A 23,918-nucleotide genomic window follows, 5' to 3' on the forward strand; every position below is an offset into this window, starting at 1 on the left:
CTTGACGAAGGCCCCTCAGCTTTGAGAGGAGATAATGGAGTGAGAAGGTTACGAAAAACCACTTCTACTCGAAGGAGCTCGTTAGTGCGACCAGGGAATTGTTTCCCTTTTCTTCTCCCAGGGAAGAAATGGGATTAGGGTAAAACGATCCCTTCAAAAGTCCTGACAGTCTTCGATCCATACACATGGGTCAGTTCCAGGAGGATACGTTAAAGGAATAGGTGTGGAAAGAACAGCAGAGTTCCAGGTTCCGAAGTGAATGAAGACCAGTGGAAAAAACGGGCCTAGGACTCAGCTTTCTCGTGCTCTCCCTAGAAATATTTTGTCAGGCGGCGCCGCGGACACCTTTGCTGCGCAGTGATTGGCTCGCGGAGGGGGCCTCGCGTTTGTCCAATATGGCGGCGCCCAGTGGCGGTGTGAATTGTGAGGAGTTCGCCGAGTTCCAGGTGATGCGGTTTTTCCCAGTGGCAGGCGTGTCCTTTCTTTTGTCCCTGGACCCTTTTCCCTCCTCTGGCCTAGGAGGGAGTGTGGGCCAGTTGTGGAAGAAGCGGGCAATTCTGGGCTCCTTTTTGGAGCCATTGGAGGTCATGGGGGGCGCGGGATTGGCCTTAGGGAGCCAGGCTGCTCCTTGGGGGTTATAGTTCTCCCTGCGCCGCTCAGGCCTTGAGTAACCGCGCGAAAACTCAAGGTGGTTGCGCGGTGGTCAAGCCGCCGTGGGTAGGGATTGTGACAATCTTTTAGCCATCCCCCGATACCTGTTCCTATAGTATTTAAAGCTGAGGATTTGTAGGAGGTTAAAAAAAAAAAGTAAAGGAGAACTCATTTACTTGATAAAACGAAACAACTTGGTACAAGTTTTACTATTTTGATGGAGCAGAACGTTTGGGTTCTTTAAGGGGCGATTAATTCTAGTGTCTGCCCTGGTGCTGCTGCCTTCCTAAGCGTTAAAGAAAATGTAACATTTAAGAAAAAGGCTATATCTCTTATATATTCAAACGCCAGAGGTCTGGGGTTAAATATTAACTCATGTTTTAAAGAACAGGGGTTTGGATTTTGACCAAGTTGCAATGAAAATTACCTGTGTCAGAGTAGCCACAGATGTGCTGCTGTCTAGGTAAATAGTTGACTTTTAAAGTATCATGACCGTACAAATGTATTTTTAACTAAAGATGTTGAGAAGTCATTTAACATGTCATTGATCTATCTGTAGTAAGCTTTGTGCTTTGAGCCATTTTGTAGGGAGTGGTATTCTTGAAGATAACCTCAACAGACAGATTTCTTTGACAAATGTCATTTGGCCAAAAAACTAAAGTGGTGTCTTTTTTTATGTGGGGTCATTGCACCCTCTTCAGCTGCTTCTCAGACTAGCAGCTGGCTTCAGATGTGATCCATGTGCCCAATAAATGGAAACACTTGTAAAAATTTAAAAAATAAATAAATAAAAGGCTGTTGAATTCTAACGTATGTGGACTATTTGAGGTTTACCAGCCTTTTTGTGGCTTTGGTCTTGTCACATTTGTACTATAATTTAAACTGAGTTAATACACTCAGATAAGTTTGCAATGATAGTTCTAGGGTTTTTGGGAAAGACCCCTAGTTAGCGAGTTAGAAGTCCTGGGTCTAATACTGCTTCTGCCATTAACAACTTTGGAGCCTTGAGCTGATCACTTAACCCCTCTCGAATTAATTTTTGAATCTGTAAAACAAGGTTATGTTCAGTAACATTTATAACTGCTTCCTTCTCTATAGTTATCTGAATCTTTTAAAACCAAATTTCAGAATCCCTTTTTGCTGTTAAAACATCGAAGAGTGCTTAAAGAACATTGATTTTTCTTTTGGAAGATCAGATAAGAAGTTACAAGTGGGGCAAAAGCTAAACTGTCTTGCAGAAGCATTCTGTTCACACAGATATATAAGTAAAAAGATCATAAAATAAGTCTCATTAGTGAAAGCTGAGGGAAGTTTTTAGATACTTTCTCTAAGACTTTTACAAATGCGTGGTTTCTAATGGAGAATATTCTGGGTTAAAAGTCGGAAGATCTGGTTTTCCAGAGCTCGCCTTGGCACATCATTTAACCTCATTGTAAATGAGAATAACATTTGCCCCTACTGCCTCAGAGGCACACAAGAACATAAGTGAAGGTGCTGTAAAATTGTAAAATTATAGCCTTTAGGTTTAGATGAATTTTGTAAAATTGTAAAGCATGGTTAACTGACACAGTTACAAATTATTAAGCAAACTGAATTTTTTAAAGCTATGAAACCATTGCATTTTTCGTGTAAGTACCTTAAAAGTGAAAAGCACAGCACTGAATTCTGTGGTAGAGAAACAAGGAGTCACGTATTTTTTTATTATAAAGATTATGTGTATCTTTTCAGAATTTTATTATGAAAATATCCAGCTACTACAGGAAAGTTGAAAGAATTATACAATGAACATCCATATACCTACCGTCTAAATTCCATGTTCAGTAATTTGCTAAATTTACTCTATCACATAACGGTCTCTATCCATCAATCCACCTGTTTATTTTTTTGATATACGTCAAGCTAAGTTGCAAACATCCATTACTTCACCTCTAAACAGGTCTTTCACAATGCATATCATTAAGTAGAGTTCAATATTTGTATACTTTCTGTAAAATTTGCATTAAATATACAAATCTTAAATGTACGGTTAAATGAGTTTTGACATTTACATGCCTCCATCGACATAGAGAATAATACCATTATCTTTGAAAGTTTCTGCTTTTAAGTATATTTTATTGATTATGTTATTATACTTGTCTCATCTTTTTCTCCCCTTTATCTCTTTCCACCCTGCACCCCCCTCCCTCCCCCATCCCTCCCTGTTAGTTCAAGTCCATGGGTTGTACATAGAAGCTCTTTGGTTTCTCCATTTCCTATACTATTCTAAACCTCCCCCTGTCTATTTTATGCCTACTAATTATGTTTCTTATTCCATGTATCTTTTCCCCCCATTATCCCCCTCCCCCACCCCACTGATAACCCTCCATGTGATCTCCACTTCTGTGATTCTGTTCCTGTTCTAGTTTGCTTAGTTTTTGTTTTTGTTTTTTTAGGTTTAGTTGTTGATAGTTGTGAGATTATTGTCATTTTACTGTTCATAGTTTTTGATCTTCTTTCTTAGGTAAATCCCTTTAACATTTCATATGAAATGTTATGATGATCTTGGTGATGATGAACTCCTTTAACTTGACCTTATCTGAGAAGCACTTTGTCTGCTCTTCCATTCTAAATGATAGCTTTGCTGCATAGAGTAATCTCAGATCTAGGTCGTTGCCTTTCACGATTTTGAATTCTTCTTGCCAGCCCCTTTTTGCCTGCAAGGTTTCTTTTGAGAAATCAGCTGGTAGTCTTATGGGAACTCCTTTGTAGGTAATTGTCTCTTTTTCTCTTGCAGCTTTTAAGATTCTCCCCTTAACTTTAATCTCAGGTAACTTAATTATGATGTACCTTGGTGTGTTTCTTCTTATATTCAACTTCTTGGGGACTCTCTGAGTTTCCTGGACTCGCATGTCTAGTTCCTTTGCCAGACTGGGGAAGTTTTCCTTCATTATTTGTTCAAATAGGTTTTTAATTTCTTACTCTTCTTCTTCTGACACCCCTATGATTCAGATGTTGGAAGGTTTAAAGTTGTCCCAGAGGTTCCTCAGCCTCTCCCCATTTTTTTTGAATTCCTGTTTCTTTATTCTGTTCTGGGTGGATGTTTATTTCTTCTTTTGTTCCAAATCATTGATTTGAGTCCCAGTTTCCTTCCCTTCACTGTTGGTTTCCTGTATATTTTTCTTTATTCTACTTTGCATAGCCTTCACTTCTTCCTTTATCTTGTGACCATACTCAACCATTTCTGTGAACATCCTTATTGCCAGTGTTTTGAACTCTGCATCTGATAGGTTGGCTATCTCTTCATCGCTTAGTTTTTTTCCTGGAGTTTTGATCTCTTCTTTCCTTTGGGCCATATTTGTTTGTCTCCATGCACCTATTACATTGTAAACAGTAGAACCTTAGATATTTGCCAGGGCAGGGCACCCACTTGGCTGCATTGTTGCCCCGTGTGTGGGGGAGGGGTCAGAGAAGGAACAATGCTGCTTGCTCGGCTCTCACCCCACTTTCTGTCACTTCCCTCACTTCCCTTAAGTGGATTGTGCCCTTTCAGGAGTTGATTCCTGGATGGGTGGGCTTGTATACGTTCTAGGAAACCGTGGGCCTCTCCAGTGGACTGTCCTGTGAGGCTGGGAGTTTCTCCTGCTGCCACAACCCCCACAGATTTCTACAGCCAGAGGTTTTGAGCCTTTATTTTGCCCTCACTGTAACCCTGGGTTGCACAGTTTGTCTCGCTCTTCAGTTGTTCTGCCCAGCTTATCCACACATGAATGTGGGACCACCCGGTCTGCCAGCTGCCTCCTCACCTGCTGCGCTCTGCCAGCCCCCGTCTTGCTGTGTCTGGCTGCCCTTCTTCACCCTCCTACTGGTCTGGATGAAGGTTTCTTTAACTCCTTGGTAGTTGGACTTCCACACAGTTTAATTTTCTGGCAGTTCTGGTGGTTTTTTGTTTTTGAATTGGTAGTTATCCTCTTAGTTATGTGAGGAAGCAAAGTGTATCTACCTACACCTCCATCTTGGCCAGACTGTCTGAGAGTTTTTCATGACCCTTCCCAGTGAGTCCCTGTCCCATCCTTCTTCCTTCTTCCCTCTGACAGCTAGTGTTCTGATTTTTCTCCATATAGGTGCATGCTTTAACATTTAAGAGTTTTTAAAGTGTTTTAAATTTTTATAATTCTTACTATTCTATTATAAAAGTTGAACTTAGCACTCCTGGATACTATCCTGTTTCCAAAATGAAATAAAATCCAGAAAAGAATGTTTAAAATTGAATGTCTGGTAACCCACTTTAACATTCAGACAGAATTTATCAGATACTGTATTAGTCTGCTAGAGCTGCCATAACAGATGCCACAGAATGGGTGGCTTAAACAACAGAAATTTATTTTTTCACAGTTCTGGAAGCGTGAAGTTCAAGATCAACATCCTGTCAGGATTGGTTTCTGGTGAGCCTTTCTTCCTGACTTGCAAATTGCCACCTTCTCACTGTATTCTCACAGGGCCTCTTTGTGCACGTACAGGGAGAAAGCTCTCTGGTCTCGCTTCTCTTACAAGGACTCCAGTTCTGTAGAATTAGCACCCTACCTTAATTACCTCCCTAAAGGCCCTATCTCCGAGTACAGTCACATACGAATTTTGGGAGGACATAGTTCACTTCATAATAGTTACAGTTTGGTACCAGGTACTTGGGAAGACCCATGGACTAAATATAAAACATAGAAAATATAAAAAATATGAATAAAATGCTATAACAGTTCAGAGAGAAATAAATCAAGAGGTGATAATTGAGTTGGGCATCAGGTAGACAGGATCGGGTATTTTAGGTAGGAATAATAATATATAAGGCAGAAAATTTCACGTATTTGGGAGAAATAGCCAATCAGCATTGCTGGAATTCAGGGGTTGTGTAGGGGCACATTGAGATTACACAAAAGATTGGGACCAGATTGTGGAAGGCCTTGGATGCCAAATGTGAGGGTAGGGAGTCATTTTTGTGCAGAGGGGGTGAGATGATCAACTAGGTGTTTTAGGGAGATGCATCACTTGTGCCATGGTCTTTGTTCAGGCTCTGTCATTTTTGCAACTAGCTTTGTGATAGGTCTTACTTTCAGTCATTCCTTTCTCTAATATATCCCTCCTTCAATCTAATCTACACAGCGGTAAAAAAGAAAAAACTTTTACTGTTTGGGACAGCATGGATGGACCTGGAGATTATTATACTAAGTGAAATAAGCCAGTCCGAATAAGACAAATACCATATGATCTCACTTATATGTGGACTCTAATAAACAAAATAAACTGACAAAATAGAAACAGAGGCATGGATACATGGAACACACTGACATCTGTCAGAGGGGAGGTGGGAGGGTGGAGCGGGAGAACTGGATGAAAGAAGGTGAAGGGATTAGCCAAAGAACACCTACGTATAACCCACAGACACAACAGTGTGGTGATGGCCAGAGGGAAAAAGGGGCGGGGGACTGGGTGGAGTGGGCAAAGGGGAGAAATATGGGGACAACTGTGATAGTGTCAACAATTCATCAGCAAGTCTTACCGGACCTGTTTTCAAAATATATCCTGAATCCAGATTCCTCTCCTTAATTCTACGGCTACCACTTTATCAAACTAACTTTATCTTGCCTAGGCTACCATAATAGTCTGCTAAATGGTTGCCCTCTTTCCATTCCTGTCTCTATAGTCCACTCTCCACATAGCAGCCAAAGTTGGTGTTTAAAAAAAAATTAATCATTTATATTGTCTCCTTGCCTAAAACTTTAGAACGGAATCCTTTATCATTTCCATGGTCTCTATTGTCCTTCATTTTTTTCTACTTTGACCTTATTTCATATTACTTTCTCCCTTATTCACTCCTAGCCTGCTTACCTTTTACTTCTTTAAGCACCCCAAAGCTTGTCTTGACTCATGGTTTTTTCACTTATTCTTCCGGATGTTCTCATAGTTGGCTCATTCATATTTAGGTCTCAGCCCAAATGCTTCATCCATGGAGAGGTCTTTCTTGATTTCCATACTAACTAAGGTAGGCCATTCACTCACGCAGTCACTCTTCATCCAGTTGACCTAGTTTTCTGAAACCCCTTAGCTGCAGTTACTTGGGATCAACTATGGTCCAAAAATATTAAATGGGAAATTCCAGGAAAAAATAGTTCATAAGTTTTAAATTGCACACCGTTTTGAGTAGCCTGCTCCATCCCACCCAGGACATGAATCAGTGAGTCATCCCTTTGCTACCTGCCAATTAGTCCTTTAGTAGCTGCCTTGGTCTTCAGATCTACTGTCTTGATAATGCACTGCTTGTATTCAAGTAACTTATTAATAATGTCCCCAGAGCATAAGCGTAGCAGTACTGGCAGTTCAGATATGTCAAAGAGAAGCTGAAAAGTGCTTTCTTTAAGAGAAGTGGTATGTATGAACGAAAAGTACGGTATATATAAGGTTTAGTACTATTCATGGTTTTGAGCATCCACTGGGAGTCTTGTAATGAATCCCCATGGATAAGGGGGAACTACTATGCTGAAATTATCTTGTCTGTTGGTGTACTTATTTATTGTTTGTCTCCTCTGAGAATTTTGTTCCATAAAAGCAAAGAGCTTTTCTGTTTTATTAACCACTGTTGTCCTGGTGTTTTGGATGGCGCAACAGCCCTGCCCTGGCTGGCGTGGCTCGGTTGGTTGCAACATTTCCCCATAGACCAAAGGGTTGCATGTTTGATTTCCAGACACTGCACATACCCAGGTTGTGGGTTTGATCCTTGGTCAGAGCGCATACAAGGAGGCAACCAATAGATGTTTCTCACATCCATGTTTCTCTCTCTCCCTCTCTCTAAGAGCAATGAATAAATGTCCTTGGGTGAGGGAAATAAATAAATAAATAGAAAAGAAAGAGCCCCTATTAGTGTGGCTCAGTTTGTTGGAGCGTTGCCCTGTGACCGAAAGGTTGCGGGTTTGATTCTCTGGGAGGACACATATCTGGGTTGTAGGATCAATCCCAGGTCTGGGCATGTAAGGAGGCAACCAATCCATGTTTCTCTCACACATTGCTATTTCTCTCCTCCTTCCTTTCTAAAAGCAATGAAAGAAATGTCCTCGGGTGAGGATAAAATAAAAAAATGATAAAAGATTGATGAGGTCTCTCAATCAAGGAAAGCTTTATCTAAAAGCTATAACTTAAATGTTAGCCTCAGAAGATCAGTTCAAGTTTAAAGGAGGCTTTTTTAAAAAATAGTAAAATTGTAGGAGGTAAAGTAGGTAAAGTAGGTCCCTGTTTGCTACTTAGTTATTTTTGACTGTCTAAATAGTGTTAATCATCATTTGTTTGGAACTTGACACTGACATGATACATCCTCCACGGTACATAAAACATTATTTAAAGTTGCTTAGTGAATATGGTGAGATGAACTCCTCTAAGAATTCAAGTGTACAGAGAATGATGGTGCTATTGCCTAAAATAAATATAAGAAGATCAAAAATAGATACAAGAAGAGAGGATAAGTGAAGTTGGTTTTGGACCTGATATTTGCCTACGTATTATTAGTTGAAATTATGAGCTTTCTACTAGCTGTTTTATTTCTAGACTGATATCTAGAAAAAAATCCTTAAAGTACTAATGAAAGATTAAAGACGGATAGGAACAGAACCTGGACTGCAGACTTAGTCTGAATGGCCTAAATGATTAATATAATTGGAAACAACTTGAATGTTTATTAATGAGGAAGGGGTCAGATAAGCTGTGGTACCTCCACAGGATAGAATATTAATGCAGCTATTAAAAATGTCTTCAGCCCTGGCTGGTGTGCCTCAGTGGATTGAGCACTGGCCTGTGACCCAGAGGGATGCCGGTTCAATTCCCAATAGGGGCGTGCACGAAAGGCAACCACACATTGATGTTTCTTTCCCTCTCTCCCTCCTTTCCCCTCTGTTTAAAAATAAAATAAATTGAAAAACAAACAAATGTCTTCAAGGTATTTTTAATAACAAGGGCAGAATGCTCATGGTATAATGTCATAAAGGTGGACTTTAAAATGTTACATAGTACCTCAATTTTATAAAAATATTCATAGATATTAATAGAAAAAAGGGACATATCAAAATATTGGTAATGGTTAACTATGAATGATTTTTATTTTCTTTAAAATTTTCTAATTTTTCTAAAATGAATGTATAATGCTTTAACGATAGTAAAAGTTTGTATTTTTCTTAAGGATTATATTTATTTATCTTCAGAGAGTGGGGAAGGGAGGGAGAAAGAGAGGAAAGCATCAATGTGTGGTTGCCTCTTGCACACCCCCTACTGGGGACCTGGCCTGCAACTCAGACATGTGCCCTGACTGCAGATCAAACCGATGACCCTTTGGTTTGCAGGCTGGCACTCAATCCACTGAGCCACATCAGCCAGGGCAGTGGTAGTAAAAGTTGTTATTTTAGCAAATGGATGAAGAAAGAAAGAAAGGAGTTGGTTTCAGTCATGCATTTAAGTCAGCAAAAGAAAGAAATAGTATGTTATAGGGAGGGAAATAGGATCAAGCAAGTTGCTTTTAATACCCTTTTATACAGAATGTGAACTTGGATGTTTTCAGTAATAAGTCTGTTGCTAGTATTAGTTGGTTTTGCAAAAATCATGTTTGTTTATGGGTGAGGGAGCAAATTTAAGAAATAATTTTAAAAGAAAGAGAAAAGTATGCTATACCTCTTCTGGTAGGTGGTGCCAGTTTTTCTAATGACAAAATGTGGGGAGGACTGTGCTCTTTAGGCCTATTCACCAGAGTCAAAGTTTTCCCTTTTTTTATCATTTTCCTTTTGGTTGGTTTGAGAATTGTACCCTCTTTCAGGGGAAGTGTGAGCTATGGTTACTAAGAAAGGTAAAACTGAATCTTACTTGTTGTGTAAACAAGAAAGCCATGAAGAGATTTGATTCCTTCTCTAGCAGCATATTTGGTTTTACTTGTTTTTGTTACAAAAATTATACACAACCATAGTAAAAAACTAAAAGTCTAAAAGGATATATTTAGATTAATTTAGCCTAAAAGGGTATAGATTGATTTCTGCAAGTTAACCACTACTGATAGTTTCTTGTGTTATCTTTCCAGAAGTTTTCTCCCTAGCACCACATTTTAGAATGAGGGAAAGGAAATGGAACAAGCAATTCTGTGGTAGTCAAGCCCATTAGAACCACACTCTGTATAGTAGTAGAGTTGGGAAGAGTGCACACTTTTGCCAAGTACTCTGGGTTTAAAAATGAATAAAACAATTTTTACCCTTAAAATGATTCCATTGGAACCAAGGGAACAGCTGGTGCCCATTATTAGGATTGCTCGTACATAGTTCTTATAATGAAGATTTTCCTGTGTTTACAGGATATTTGACATGGTTTCGCCACTCCTAACTTACAGGGCTGTAAAATATCCAAAGAGCTTTATTTACTTATTTATTTATTTGTTTAAATGCTTTTTTCCTATCACTTAACTTTTCATTCAGGTTATTCTTTTATTTTAAATACATACAGGAATTACTCAAGGTGATGAGGACAATTGATGACAGAATAGTACATGAATTAAACACTACGGTTCCAACAGCTTCCTTTGCAGGGAAAATTGATGCCAGCCAAACCTGTAAACAACTTTATGACTCTGTAAGTGTATCTTTTGGGTCTTTCTTTTGTGCTTTTTTTATGTCTTTCTTTGCAGGCAAAATAAGAACTCATCTAATAAATGTATAATTAAACTGTAGATGAAAGAATGACACCCTCGTGTTTTATCTTGCTCACACCTGAGAGATTAAGACCTGATGTTTGCCTGTGTTTTATTAGTCAAAATTATGAGCCTTCTACAAGCTGTTTTATTTCTAGATTGAAATCTAAAAAAGATCTTTAAATTACTAATGGAAGATTAAAAACTGGTAGGAACAGAACCTGGATTGCAAGCTTAGTCTGAATGGCCTAAATGATGATTATAATTGGAAACAACCCAAATGGTCATTAGTGGGGAAGCAGTCAGATAACTAAAAGTTTTTATCTAATTTCTGCAGACTAAAGAAACGTGTGATAGTATGCACAAGCCTGTGAAAGGATGGTTCTAAGGAATGGGCATGGTATTTTTTTGGCCCCCTTTTGGGAAGCCTTTAACTTAAGGAAATCTTATGCACAAAGGGAGGAGTGAGAGAGCGAAAACAGTCAAGTAAAACAGTGAATCTAGAGCATGTGCTTAGAATGAAACAACCCTAAGAAGCCAGAGAGCTAATAGAAGAATTAAAACCCTTCATGCCCTCTATGTCTTGTTTCTCCCCACACTCATCAGGAAGGGGAATAGAAGCATTTGGCAGTTGAGAGAGAAGGAGAGTCACAGGTAAATCTCTTTTCCTGAGACTTTGGTTTCTCAAGTATGTATTTTTTCATTCACTCTTAAAGATTCCATTTGTTTCTTTAATTTCCAAAAGCAGAAGGAAATAATGTCATAGCTAAGTATTTTTTATAGTTCCATATATCTTGTCATTAATTTGGAAGCTAAAGTTTAAGTGGTATTTGCTTTTTAGGCTCTACTGCTAGATTACTATTTTGATTCAATGTCTTAAAAAGAAGGTATTACTTAAAACCCAAAGTCCATTTCTCAATTATGGGGAAAAAAATCAGTTTTGGATGAGCTTATTCGTATCAGTTAATTCAAACTATTAACTGCTGCGATTTTTGTTTTTGCTTTCATATAAAGGTATGTTATTTTACTGAGTGGTCAGGTAATTCTAGTGTCTTGAGAGAATCACAGGGTTTGGCCTTTAATGGGTAGAATCCAGTATTGAAAGTAGGGAGCACGTGTCCTGGTCCTAATTTATTATGAGGTTGTTTGACCATTCACTTATTTTGTTGGGTAGCTCTGTCTGAAGAACTGGAAATTTATGATCACTTTAGTGACACCCCCTCACAATACATAGTCTCTAAAATCTATTGAGTGGTTTTCAATCTTTTTATTAATTTAGAGGTTTATATTGCAGTAATTTAATTACATAGATTCCAGATCTAGATTATATCTCACCTGTGCTGCTTCCTAGGTGGATTTCCTTGAATTCATGTTATATAAGCTCTTTGCCTCAGCCTCCTATTTGTAAAATAGTATTATCATAATAAAACCTCATTTATAGGGTTGTTAAAGGATTAAATGAGTTAATATAAAGTACTTACTGTACTAAATGTCTTACATAGGAATTGTTGGTGCTTCTATTATCAGTTATTGCTATATTATTTCCTATCCTTATTTGAACCAGGATTACCTTGCATACTAAATTTGGAGCCTTTCTGTTTTGGATATTCTTATGTATGAGGGGGAACCCCCCGAAAAACTAGAATTTATTTATAAAAAATTGTGTATTCTTACATGTTTAAACTTCAGTCACCTTCAAATTATTCTCCATTTGATTCAATACATCTATCCAGATGTTTTTTCCACTGCTCAAAAACAATTTTTGAACTCAATTTTGATGCCTTTTAGTGCTTCTGCTGTTTCTTGTTTCACCTCCTCCACATTGGCAAAACATTTCCCTTTGAGGACTTTTCATTGGGGAAAACAAAAAAAAAAAGTAGCTTGGGGCTAGATTGGTTGATTGAGGAGGGTGGGGCACTGGGGTTCTTGCTGTTTTTGGTCAAAAACTGCTGAACACTCAACGAGGTGTAGGCCACCGGTGCACTTGTAAATCACCCGTCATGAAATGGGCAAACACACTGAGAGAGTCTTAAAAAATAATTCACTGAAGCCTATGCAGCCTGTCACAACAATGCCCCCTGGTGCACTGATAAAGATGGGTTCCTAGGACTTTCACCTAGCCTGGGAAGCCTGTACTACAAGATAATTCCCTTATATTTTTTTGGTCTTCCGCTTGTATGTGTGTGGGGTTTTCTCTGTCTGCTGGTATCCTAGAGGGACCCAGCAACATGAACATCATGCAAAGGATTGTTTATAACTAGTAATAGATCATGTGGTAGGAGCCTACCAGAGAAAGATAAAGCACTAAACCAGGCTTGGCTCATTAGTAATTAAGATGCTTGAGGATTTAGTCGCGTGAGGACTGTTTCTGATATATATGAAGTGCTTATTAAAGGAAATAAGGTAAAATTTATTAAGAAACTTGGTAAAAGGCTAGGACGAAAAACGCTGAGCAATAAACATATCATAACCATACTTCCTTTGATTTGGGGAAAGCAATTTTGAAATGAAAACATGGGGATAAGGTAGGAGAAGATTTCAAACTAGTCTACAGGGGATTTATCTAGGACATTCCAGTTTTATTTTATAAAAACTTTGAAAACTTCTTTTAGTCTAAAATTTGACATCTCCTCATATCTTTGACATAGATGTACAAAAAGTCCATGCATGTTTCTCTTTCACATGGCTCTTAATTCTGAATTTTATTAAAGGATGGTCATGAAAACCAGATTAAAATAATTAATGATACAGGGTAATAGATGATTGGCCCAGTGCTTTCTCTTCATGCTGCATGGGTTCCCGGGGGGCTAACGTAAAGGAGAGGTAAGCAGGTGAGGGTATGAAGGTGGGCCGCAGCTAGAAGTGTATCCACTGGAAAGAGGCAAGAGGGGAACAGTGGAAAAGAGAAAGCCTAACCAAAGAAGGAAACTTTGTGGTGAGAGAGAATGAAAGGAAAATGTACAAATTTGAATTAGATTTTAAAGTGCAGATAGAAAAATGTCAACTGTAATTGAAAAATAAAATTTTAAAATATTTTAAAAATTACTTCTAAGGATAATAAACCAAAATGCAGATAGAAAAATGAAACTGTTTTGTTATATACTGCTAGTTGGTGCTAGTGTTATTTCACCAGTTGCTGAGGGACTAGACAAAAATATCAAAGTGATTAAATAGTATCTGATATCTGAGCAGTACATTGAGTCATGTTGTCCCTAAATATTAGAGGTAGAAAGGATATTAGTGATTATTTTCTCAAAATCCATAATTTTACAAAAGAGAAATCTGAGGCCTGGAAATGCTCATTATTTAGCCAGTCTTACACAGCAACAAGGGAGAGCTTCTTAACTCTGAGCATGGCTATTTTCTTTTTATTCTCTTTTGGGAAGAGTAGTTCCCTGCCCTCAGTGGCTCCTTTAATTTTCTGTAATTATACCTGAAGGAGTAAACAAGTAAAGAAGCAGCATGTTAGCCAATGAAATATGGGCCTTGAGGCAGTCCTTGTGAATCATACGTTACAATGAAAAAAATGAGCATATTAGAGAAACTTACTCTAGGTAGATTAATATCTTTAAGTCAGTTTACTTTTACTTTCCTTCTCTTTCCATAGGTATGATTTTTAAGTAGTGCACTTTTACTACTGCACTCTAGAAATGCAAAGGTGTATTATTTCCTGGTGAATATTAGACCAGTCATTCTCAACCATAGGGTCCTAATATGATCATTTAAGAGATGTATTTCAAGTAGCTTATGTAGGATGCTTATAAAATGGTTTTAAGTTAGTCCTATATTTTATCTATCTATAAACACACACACAACATACACACATTTGTATATATAAAATGGTTAGGTTATCCATGCTATAACTATTGCATTAGGTTATTCTCTCTGCAGAGGGAAGAAGAAATGATAATTACATGGAGCAAGTTAACACATTTTAATTGGAGGTGAACCACTGTTATTTATGTACCATTATAATGGTTATTACATGTCTTTTTAGTGTTTGCTTTTCTTGTCCCCCAGATTTTGGGGGTATCATCAAAATTTGGCTATAATCACAGGAGTATGTTTGATACTTGCCTTATTATACTTCTTGAATCAAGGAAGGCAGAAAATAGATGTGACTCTATGTTGGATTTGCTACATTGACATAAAGGTTAGGGAAGAATTGCTCTGTCAGATGTCTTTTCAATCAGCGCACACAATTGATGGAATAAATACTGTGTACTTTATACATAATTTGGCCTTATTAATACTTACATTTTAAAATCGTAAAAAGGGCTTTGTCTTACATAGGTAAATGTAACTTTCTTTGTTTTTCTTAAATAACTAAGCTTCTCTACATCATTTACTTTATAATTTCTTGCACTTGGTGACAACATGAGGCCAAAGAAAGCATGAGAGGACCAAAGAAGAGAGGAAGGATACCAATAGAAAGTGGCCCAGAAGATGTGTAGAGAGGGGGTGTAGAGGAGCGGGACACATGGATGGAATACTGAGGAGAGAAGGGGGCAGGAGGGGAAAAGAGACTGAGACGATACGTCCAGTGTGGGGTGTGCAGGGACAGGGACTCAGGAAAAGGAGCAGGGAGCCCTGGGAGCTTGTTGAGGAAGAAGACAACCCCGGCCACCAGCAGAGGTGCTTCCTTTTCATCCTTTTTTAGGTGGTTTAGCTGATTAGCACAATCTTCTCTTCTATAGATTTAATTTTTAAACATTTTAGAAAGCATTGCATTTCTGTAGTCTAAAAATAAGGATTTTTTAAAAAAACTAACGTGATAAATTGGTGTGATTTTTCTTTTTTAATTTGTTCTTTTAGTTGACGGAAGCTCATGCCAGTAGGGACAGATTCATAAAAAACTGTATAGCTCAGACTTCATCAGTAGTAAAACATCTACGAGAAGAGAGAGAAAAGAACTTGGATGATTTAACGTTATTAAAGCAACTTAGAAAAGAACAAACAAAGGTAAGTTGAAAAAGGCTTACATTTCTGAGGCAAAGTTTTTCCAAACTTAGCCTTCAAAATAAGTGCAGTTTTTATTATGAAAAATTTAGGGTAAGATATGATCATTACTTTTAAAAAAAATGACCAGGAGATTAAAACTTGATTTTTAATGGACTTTATTTTATTACATTTGGAAATACCGAATGATAAATTGGTAAATTAATGTGCCTTTCATGAACACATGATGCAAATATGCAGTGTAATCGTATTTTATTTTCATTCCTTTATATATTCTGCTGTTAAAGGTAAAAGGATTAATTCAGACCAATACGACATAAGAAAATCTAGGGAAATCACATCTGTATCTATGTCTTGAGGCTTGACTTGAGAAGAAACATTTCTTAAATGTATGTACATTTTGAAAATATGTACCTCTGGTTTTATCTGTAGAAATCTGCTGAAATGTAATATACATAATAACTTCAGGACTTTACCCTCTTCATAAATATGTAATATAATTTAATATAACCAGATATACTAGAATCTGATTATAATTTATTGCTCTACTGTGGAGAAGTTGCTATGGTCTTTGGCTTTGGCTGGACATACCTTTTTTTCCATTTCATCTTCCATTCCTACAGCTCTCGCTTTAAAGAAAACAGCAAGTGTCTACTGAATGCTATCTCAGAAGAAACCGTATCAGAGTCAGCTATAATGTAGATAGGGTGAGGACCTCAGAGTATAGTTAATGAAGCAGAACACTTTTTTGTAGCTCTTAAATGTGACATGTCAAGAAAACATGTCACATTTGAAATGTGTATGTACCACATTTTATTATGTGGAATGCATTGCTGTTTCTTGAGGGTCACTTAAGGGGTAAAGTTATTTTGATGTAATTTCAAACTTACAGAAAAATTGTAAGAATAGTACTAGGAACTCGCATCTATTCTTCATCTATATTCACCTATTTACATTTTGCCTCACCTTCACCATTTATTCTTTTTAACCTACCTTTTTTTCTCCATCCTGTCTCACTCTTTCCCAGTCTTCCTCTCCCTTCCACCATGTAGGTACACACTTTTTTTTCCAGAGCCATTTTTAGAGTGCTTTTGGCATATTGTACCCCTTTAGCCCCGCATATGTTATGTTATTTACTAAACATAAGCTTTTTTCTTTTTTCATGATCACTGTGCAATTATCAAAATCATGTCTGTATTTTAAGATGCCACAATAGGTGACTTACTGATCCTTGCATGTCTGGTGAGTCCATTGTGGGATGGAATCCTGTTTTTCATACTGAACAGGTGTAAAGTTTACCCTTTGTTTAGCAGTTGTGGCCAAGCATTGAATAGGGGACCTTGTCATCCCTTTCAGGCCTTTGTTCGGTTAGCTGCGCATGCCGAGCGCGCACTTTCTCAGTCATCCCACTGATGCAACATGTCTCTCTGGGTGCAGGGTCCTCCGCTGCCCTCGTGGCTCTCCTCGGTCATGACACTGCTTCAGCCCTGTGTTCCATACCTGCGTTTTCATCAGGCAGTGGTGGGTTTCTCAGACAGTGAGCTTGTGCTCTTTAAAGGTCATCTTACTTTACAGTTAATATTTATGAAGGCCTAAAGATAATTTACATAATACTGGTTAAAATCTAGTTATTTTTGGATTTGGTATTTTAACAGACTCTTGAAGATACTGACAAACAAAACTGTAGGGCAGGGCTGTTAAATCAGAAGCTGAAAAATCACTATTAGCAAATTAGGTCAAACAAAGAAATAAAGTGACTCTTGTTAATGGAGAGCAAAGTTCAAAAACCAGTGAGTCTTTCAGTGTCATGCAATTTGCTCCACCCCCAGTGCTGCCCTGTGCTTTTAGTGCCCAGAGAGAATCACCAGGATGACCAGTCAGTAAGTTAGGAAAGAAAGGTAGTTTTCTAACTGGGCATTGTATAGGAGGACTATAGGGTAGCCATGAATAGTACTTAAGCCAGTAAGGAAAGTTGAATTTTTTATTTTTATTCTTTAAGTTCGCTATGCAGATTTTGGAATCAGAAAGAGACAACTCTTAAGAGATGCTCCAGCTCTACCCCTTCATTTTCTGTATGAGGAAACTGAGACTCGGAGATACTAAGTGACACCCTCAGAATCACAAGCTAGTAAGTGGTAGAACTAGGACTTCAACCCATCTCTTCTGACTCTGGGTTCAGTCAGTGTTTTTACATGGAGTTGCAACTGATAGTCAAATTTTGATTACTTTAGTGGACGTATTTTCTTTATATATGGATATGCCAGTATAAAGGTCCCCAATTCTTTACCTGAATTTTTAATTCAGAAAAAGTATATTCCTTGGTGGAACTATATAACTGCTGTCACCTATTAGTGGCGTTTGAGAGGAAGTTTACCTATTTTAGACCCAGAGCCTTTTCAAAAACAACCATCTCAAAGGTAGCATTATGTTAGTGGCATTGAAGTTGTATCAGGACTTGGCTATATTATGTGCAGGGTTCAAGAATAGAAAAAAACATGGATTATAAAGACAGCTCTATGGAAATCTCATCACTTGGTGGTTTTGTAACTTTGTAAATTGCTCTGAAGTCTGACTTTCAATTTGTAAAATGGAGTTGATACTTAATAATTTTGTCGGGTTTTTTTTTTGTTTTGTTTTTTGGTGAGGATTAAATGATATGTATAACAGCTAGTGTGTTGGCTGATACAAAGTAGCAGCTACTTTCCTTTCTGTTTTGGGTCTCTGGGACTCAGTATTTGTTACATTAATCCTCTTCATCAGCTGTCCCGAACCTTTTTGACAGCACAGACTGGTTCTCCCAACCAGTGAGTTTCCCTTTTTTGTTTAACCACTAAGGGAGCTAGGGACTCGCTGTCTTCTGTGGCACTACATTCTCTTTTTGTAATTGTTCAAAGGTTTTCTTATATATTGTGAAAACCTGCCTCCCTGTAGTGGGTGATTACTGCTCCTTATTAACATTCCCTCTGGAGCTACATAGGATAGACCTAAACCCATTGCTACATGATATCCCTTTAAATATTTCAGATCAGTTGTGAAGACTATCTTAGTGAAATGTTTGAAGTTGTTACTTAACAGACAGTCCAAGTTTTGACAGCAGTGATGCTTTAATGATTTCTGGTCTGTATAGCTAATTAAAACCTGAAACCGAGGTTGCTTTGGTGTGTGCAGGTGTCCTTCTCCAGGCTCGCTGCTGCTTGACAGCACCGTGCCGGTCATCAGAAGTATGGCCCTGCCCCCAGTTCCACAGTTCAGTCCTGTGTCCTGGCCCACACGCTGACACCAGTTCTGAATCTAGGAGCCATTGGATCAATACCAGGTTCCAGTCTTCTTAATGTTACGTGCACGTTTCTCCAACCTCCTGCCTGAGCTGTCATCCTGTCGGCCATGTTCTTTGGCCTAGTTCCCTCACTCATGGGTGCCCAGATCTTATCTAGCCTTCTGGCATTTTGTCCCCAGATATCCTGGCCTGGGTCTTGACTTTGGCCTGAGGAAGTCATCCTGGTTTTAACCTCGTGGCTGTCTCAACCTGTAGTTCATGCTTTTTTCTCCAAATTTTCCTGAGTATTTTCGAGCCCTCTTCCTAGAACTGCTAGCTTCTTTCCTTCAGGTGTCTCTGACCAGAACTGACTGGGAGAGTGATGGGCCCTGCCATCTGAGCCTGGCAATAGGACTGGCTACTTTTATGATGAAGTTGGCAGTTATAAAGAAAATTAGAAAGACTTCAGCATTTTTTGACTGAGACCTCTGCAGTTGTATGAACATGGTGTGGAAAGACCTTTCAAGATCAGTTGGGCCTTATATATTCCCCTTCATCTAACTCTGTTTTTTAACCCCCCTGATTGTTTTTTCTTCATCCAAATCAGGTTGCCACCTCCTTGCCCTTTTTTTATTCCTCTGTGCCATCTTTGCAAATCTGTATTATAGTATCAATAACTATAACTGGAATTGTTGAGTTCAAGGACATGTGAATTTATAGCTCTTTGTAAATCTTACCAAATTGTTGTTTATCGAGGTTGCACCCATTTATGCTTATAGGCCATTTTTATTTCTTCTGTGAACTATCTGAGAATTTGAGATTTTTTTTTAAAGTTCTCAAAGTGATTATTCTATGCAGAAAAGCTTAAGAAGCTTGGGTAACATACAGTTTAACACTTGATTTGTTATGGGGAAAATGGGTTATGTGTGTCAAAGAAGATTCCAAAACATAGCCTTGGTAATACTATTAACAAAGAATACAGGAGCAGTGGCTAGTTTTGCTGGGAAACCATTATAGAGTTTGGTTTTAGTTTTTTAATTTAAATTTTAATAATTTAAATTTGTTTTTCCTTTCTTACAGTTGAAATGGATGCAGTCAGAACTGAATGTTGAAGAAGTGGTAAATGACAGAAGCTGGAAGGTATAAAATGTTAGCGCTCAGAGGGAATTAGGAGGAAAACTGAAATAGCAAAGGTGGGAGACCAAGGGAGCAGGAGTAAGGAGAGCTCTGGGGCCCTTAAGAAGAATAGAGATCCTTCATTTACAAGCAACTGAGGGTTTTCACTTTCTGCAACTGGGGGGCAGATATGGTCAGCACCCAAATAGAGCCATCTTTTAAAAATTGGCTTTACAGTTATGGTAGAATTGTATGACCTGCCATGGTAATAGAGTGGGAGACATTCTGTATGTTTCCTAATATTAATTGTGGGCATATCTGATATTTAGAGTTTTTACTCTGGTTAACTCAGAACCTTCACTAAGGTTATTTGTTAAAATTAGCCATTTTGATCCCCATTACTTTGTATAAATTTTCATATCATTAGCTACCCATCACAGTAGCTTGTTTTCTAGCATTTGATCCTGAAACATTTTTGTACATAGATTTTGGTATCTGATAATAGGGCTTTTTATGGCTTCTAGATTCACGTACTCCTTATTACCACCTGCATACTTCTGATTACGACTTAGATAGGGGGGCCAAGATTCCAGGACTTTACATGTAGTCAAAAAATTTTAAAAATCCTGACTTTTGTTTTTTAAAAAAATATTATCTGTATACCCCTCTCTAAAACTATATACCTCTCTTGCCCTGACCAGTGTGACTCAGTTGTTTGGAGCATATTCCAGTATCCAAGGGTTGCAAGTTCAATTCCCGGTCAGGGTACATATGTAGGTTATGGGTTGGGTCCCCAGTATGGGTCATGTATGGGAGGCAACCAGCTGCTATTTCTCTCTCACATCAGTGTTTCTCTCTATTCCCTTCTCTCTAAAAGCAATGACAAAATAAACTCAAGGTTAAAAATAATAATAATAAGGAGGTTGAAGAGGGTGTAAGGGGGATAAAGATGGTAATGGTAAAGAATGGTAATGGAAAAGAATGCAAAAAAAAAAAACCCCTATTAAAAACAATAAACCTATATATCCCTCTTTTTTTTCTGGAAGGCAAAATTTATTAAATCTGAAAGAATGAACTGAAAAATTTGTTTTGTCCTTTGAAAATAACCAGTGGAATTGGCTTAACCCAGAGAGGTTAACCGAATGCAAAACTAAAATGTACCAACTTGCAGAACCATTAATAAATTGCAAAATACAAATTACTTTTTTTTTGCTTTATTACTTTTCTTCTTTTTTTCAAACTATAAGAGAAAGTTTATATAGAAAGTCACAGAGATAGAAGAAGTGAGCCACAGAAGAAATGGGCCCAAGAAACAAGTGACACAGGCGAAAGAAGGTCTCTTAGAGCTTAGGAGAGAGAGGCAAGGAAACTGGACCCAGCGGAAGGGGGGTAGTGAAAGGCATGGGCGTGCCCCCTGGAGGGAGCAGCCTACATTTCTTTATTCTGTCCTCTTTGCCAAGATTTCCTTCCTGTCCCTGCCCTGGTCACCAACGTGATAAGGTGTTTGCTATTTGAAAGATTTTGGCAATATTTGTCCATTTAAATTCTTCAGAGAGGTCATATTTATACTTGGCATGGGATGGGGAGGGATACAATAAATAACTGGTTTGAAAAATCCAGTACAGAAGTTGATATACGTAAAATGTAGCAGGAAGAATGAAGCATTTTTGGATTTGATGCTAGTTTTAAAGGAAGTACTGAGGCAGGATAGTAAGAAGCTAGGAAAATTCCTCAGCAAGTAGAATGGGGAAACTGAGACAAGATAATTCAACAAGGCCAGACAATTTCAACAACTTACAGCTTGCTAGTGAATTGTAAGACATTATCTTCCCTAATCAAAGAAACTTAAGAGCAAATGTTTTATATCTCTCCTCCTAACCAGAGAATACATAGCTTAAATCACCCTGGTCAGAGAGATAGAGAACAGAGACCCAATAAATGCCATGTGTATCAGCTAAACCCAAGAATGGGTGAAGTCAGGGGAACAAAAAATAAAAACCTGATTACAGCCAGACAGACCCAAGATAAAACTAAAACAATTGAGCAGACCAAAGAATAATCCCAAAGTCCACTATTTGCTCATTTTATTGCATCAGCATATTCAGAGCGCACCTGGAAAGCTGGTGAATATGCTGCTGAAACCCTCCCCTAAAATTCTCGCCTGCAAAAGAAAAACACTCTCAAGACAAAAAACCATTGCAGGCCTGCTCTAGAGCATACCATGCCCCTTCTCTGGCATGAACTTTTTACTTCCTTCTAAACTCTTAAGGGTCCCCATGAAACTTGCAACCGGGAGAGCAAGGGGCAGAGGCAGCTCCTTTGGGCTTACCCCCAATCCTGTCTCCAAGGCTTCATTTTCCTTTCTCTTCCCAGGGGATTAATAGCATCCCTACCTTGGCTCACTTCTTTTTTAATAACATTTCTAGGGAGCCAAAGCAGAGCACTGCCTATGCTCTGTCCTTTTGCTTCTTCTACCCTACATCCTTCCTTTGTTTCACTGTCCCCAGCTTGAATAAACACTCTCAAACTCACCTAGACTTGTGAAATCTTTCCTACTTGAAGACAAGGACTACTGGCCAGCTTGGGGCAGATCTGCTCTGGGCCTGGTCCCTGTCCAGTAACAATATAATCCATCCACCCCACAAAAAGTGACATTTCCCGCTTCTTTTAAAAAGAAAATGGTGCTGTGGTGCAACAGTCCAGTAAAAGTGGTTAGGAAGACATTTAGGAAAAGGACTGGAGAAGCTCGCCCGAGCCACACGTGTCATCCCAACCAGTGTGTCCAGGCCACTAATCTGAAGACTCCTTTGGTCTGAGCATGGGGAGCTTCAGGGAATGCCAGAGTTAGGAGCTGACATGAGATAAACTACAAGATGGAGGGGCCAGAAAGAGTCTTTAATTTTGATTTGTTTTCTTTGAGGTGCACATGCCAAGGAGCATGTAACATGTAGAATTCCAGAATGTTAATAAAATGAGCATTCATGTATTTACCACCCAGTTTAAAAAGTTGAATAATATTGGCACCTTAAAACCTCCCTATGTAGATTGTGCTTTTCCTTTTATGATAGTCCACAGCAGACAACATAGGTTGCTTATTTTTTAACCTTAAAAATGATCTGTTCCTATGTTAATGAAATTTGAGGATAAATTCTGAGAACTTTAATGATTTTTTTACATATAATTTTTAAAAATAAACATTTTAGATAAATGATTTAATTTTTAAAATATGAATAATCTACCTCATATTCATATTTTTAAATATGAGTAAAAATAAACATTTTTAGATACATGATTTAATTTTTTTTAAATATGAGAGTAAAAATTGTACCTCTCATCTCATATAGCCACTTGGCCCTTCTCTCTGAAAGGATGGTATATGCTTTCAGATATTTGCACCTTTTAAAATTTTGTGTATGTGTGCACACACACACACTTCCTGCTTTGTCACAAATGTGAGTAGACTCTTCACACTTTTTATTTTCCTTCACAAACCTCAGAGATCTTTTAAAATCAGAACATGAAGAGCATTCTTACATTTACATTGTATTCCGTCGAATGGCTGTATCATAATTTTTGGTTAACACAGTCACATATTGACAGTCATGAAATGTTCTTTTTAACATTTATGATGTGTAATTTGTTTAGACTTTTAGGAAGCAAAGTAAATAGAACAAAACATAAAGTTAAGGAATTTAGCAAAACACTGGTCTCCCTTCAAGCATACCTACTTGTAAGGAGCCTAACACTCATTTAGAAGAGCACAACAGATATCTAAATATATTTTATGTTATTAAAAAAGGGGAGGGGACTCCTAAACGTATTTTAGATATTTTTGTCTGTCTAAAACAAGTCCTGAATATGGAACTGAACTGTTGGTTCAAGGCTGAACCATGCTAAATTTTATTTGGATCCAGGCCTGGGTTATACAGGATAATTAAATGATTTTTTTCTGTTCAAATTATCTTAGGTGTTTAATGAACGCTGCCGAATTCACTTCAAGCCTCCAAAGAATGAATAAAAAGATATTTTTAAAATGACCAGTCATCTCATAAGAGCTAAGCATGACAGACATCGACAAGGCAGGCTTGCTAGGATGATTTCTGAGCCAACAGCCCAAGATCGTTTGTTGATTTCAGCCCCACTTAGCCAAGACCTCACGTATAAATAATTCTGATAATTATGGAGAAATCAACTACTATTTTATACTGATTCTGTAAAAAAAAAAAAACGTTTTGTAACTATTAAAATAATTTTCTG

At 38.0% G+C, this 23,918-nt stretch overlaps 1 protein-coding gene across 2 annotated transcripts; it reads left to right on the forward strand.

Moving 5' to 3' along the window:
• Positions 1 to 388: 388 nt before the first annotated feature.
• MIX23 (mitochondrial matrix import factor 23) lies at positions 389 to 23,918 on the forward strand. 2 transcript variants are annotated; one of them, XM_054575221.1, is made up of 6 exons: positions 389 to 446; positions 5,023 to 5,072; positions 10,147 to 10,272; positions 15,146 to 15,292; positions 19,626 to 19,685; positions 23,629 to 23,918. In XM_054575221.1, the coding sequence occupies exons 3-6, from the start codon at positions 10,162 to 10,164 to the stop codon at positions 23,677 to 23,679; spliced, it is 369 nt and encodes a 122-aa protein (XP_054431196.1). In that variant the 5' UTR covers positions 389 to 446; positions 5,023 to 5,072; positions 10,147 to 10,161; the 3' UTR covers positions 23,680 to 23,918. The 2 variants fall into 2 exon arrangements, with proteins under 2 accessions (XP_054431196.1, XP_054431195.1); XM_054575220.1 differs by lacking the exon at positions 5,023 to 5,072.

This window comes from Pteronotus mesoamericanus, unplaced genomic scaffold (genome assembly GCF_021234165.1).
Source record: "Pteronotus mesoamericanus isolate MK-2021 breed Mesoamerican mustached bat unplaced genomic scaffold, CSHL_Meso_final contig_27, whole genome shotgun sequence".
NCBI classification, from domain to species: domain Eukaryota; kingdom Metazoa; phylum Chordata; class Mammalia; order Chiroptera; family Mormoopidae; genus Pteronotus; species Pteronotus mesoamericanus.

What these genes read in the sequence shown, in the direction of transcription:
- MIX23 (XM_054575220.1), top strand. Translation starts at nt 396, where the DNA reads ATGGCGGCGCCCAGTGGCGGTGTGAATTGTGAGGAGTTCGCCGAGTTC. An exon ending in GTAAACAACTTTATGACTCT is followed by an intron (nt 10,273 to 15,145) that starts GTAAGTGTATCT and finishes TTGTTCTTTTAG; the next exon opens with TTGACGGAAGCTCATGCCAG. An exon ending in TTAGAAAAGAACAAACAAAG is followed by an intron (nt 15,293 to 19,625) that starts GTAAGTTGAAAA and finishes CCTTTCTTACAG; the next exon opens with TTGAAATGGATGCAGTCAGA.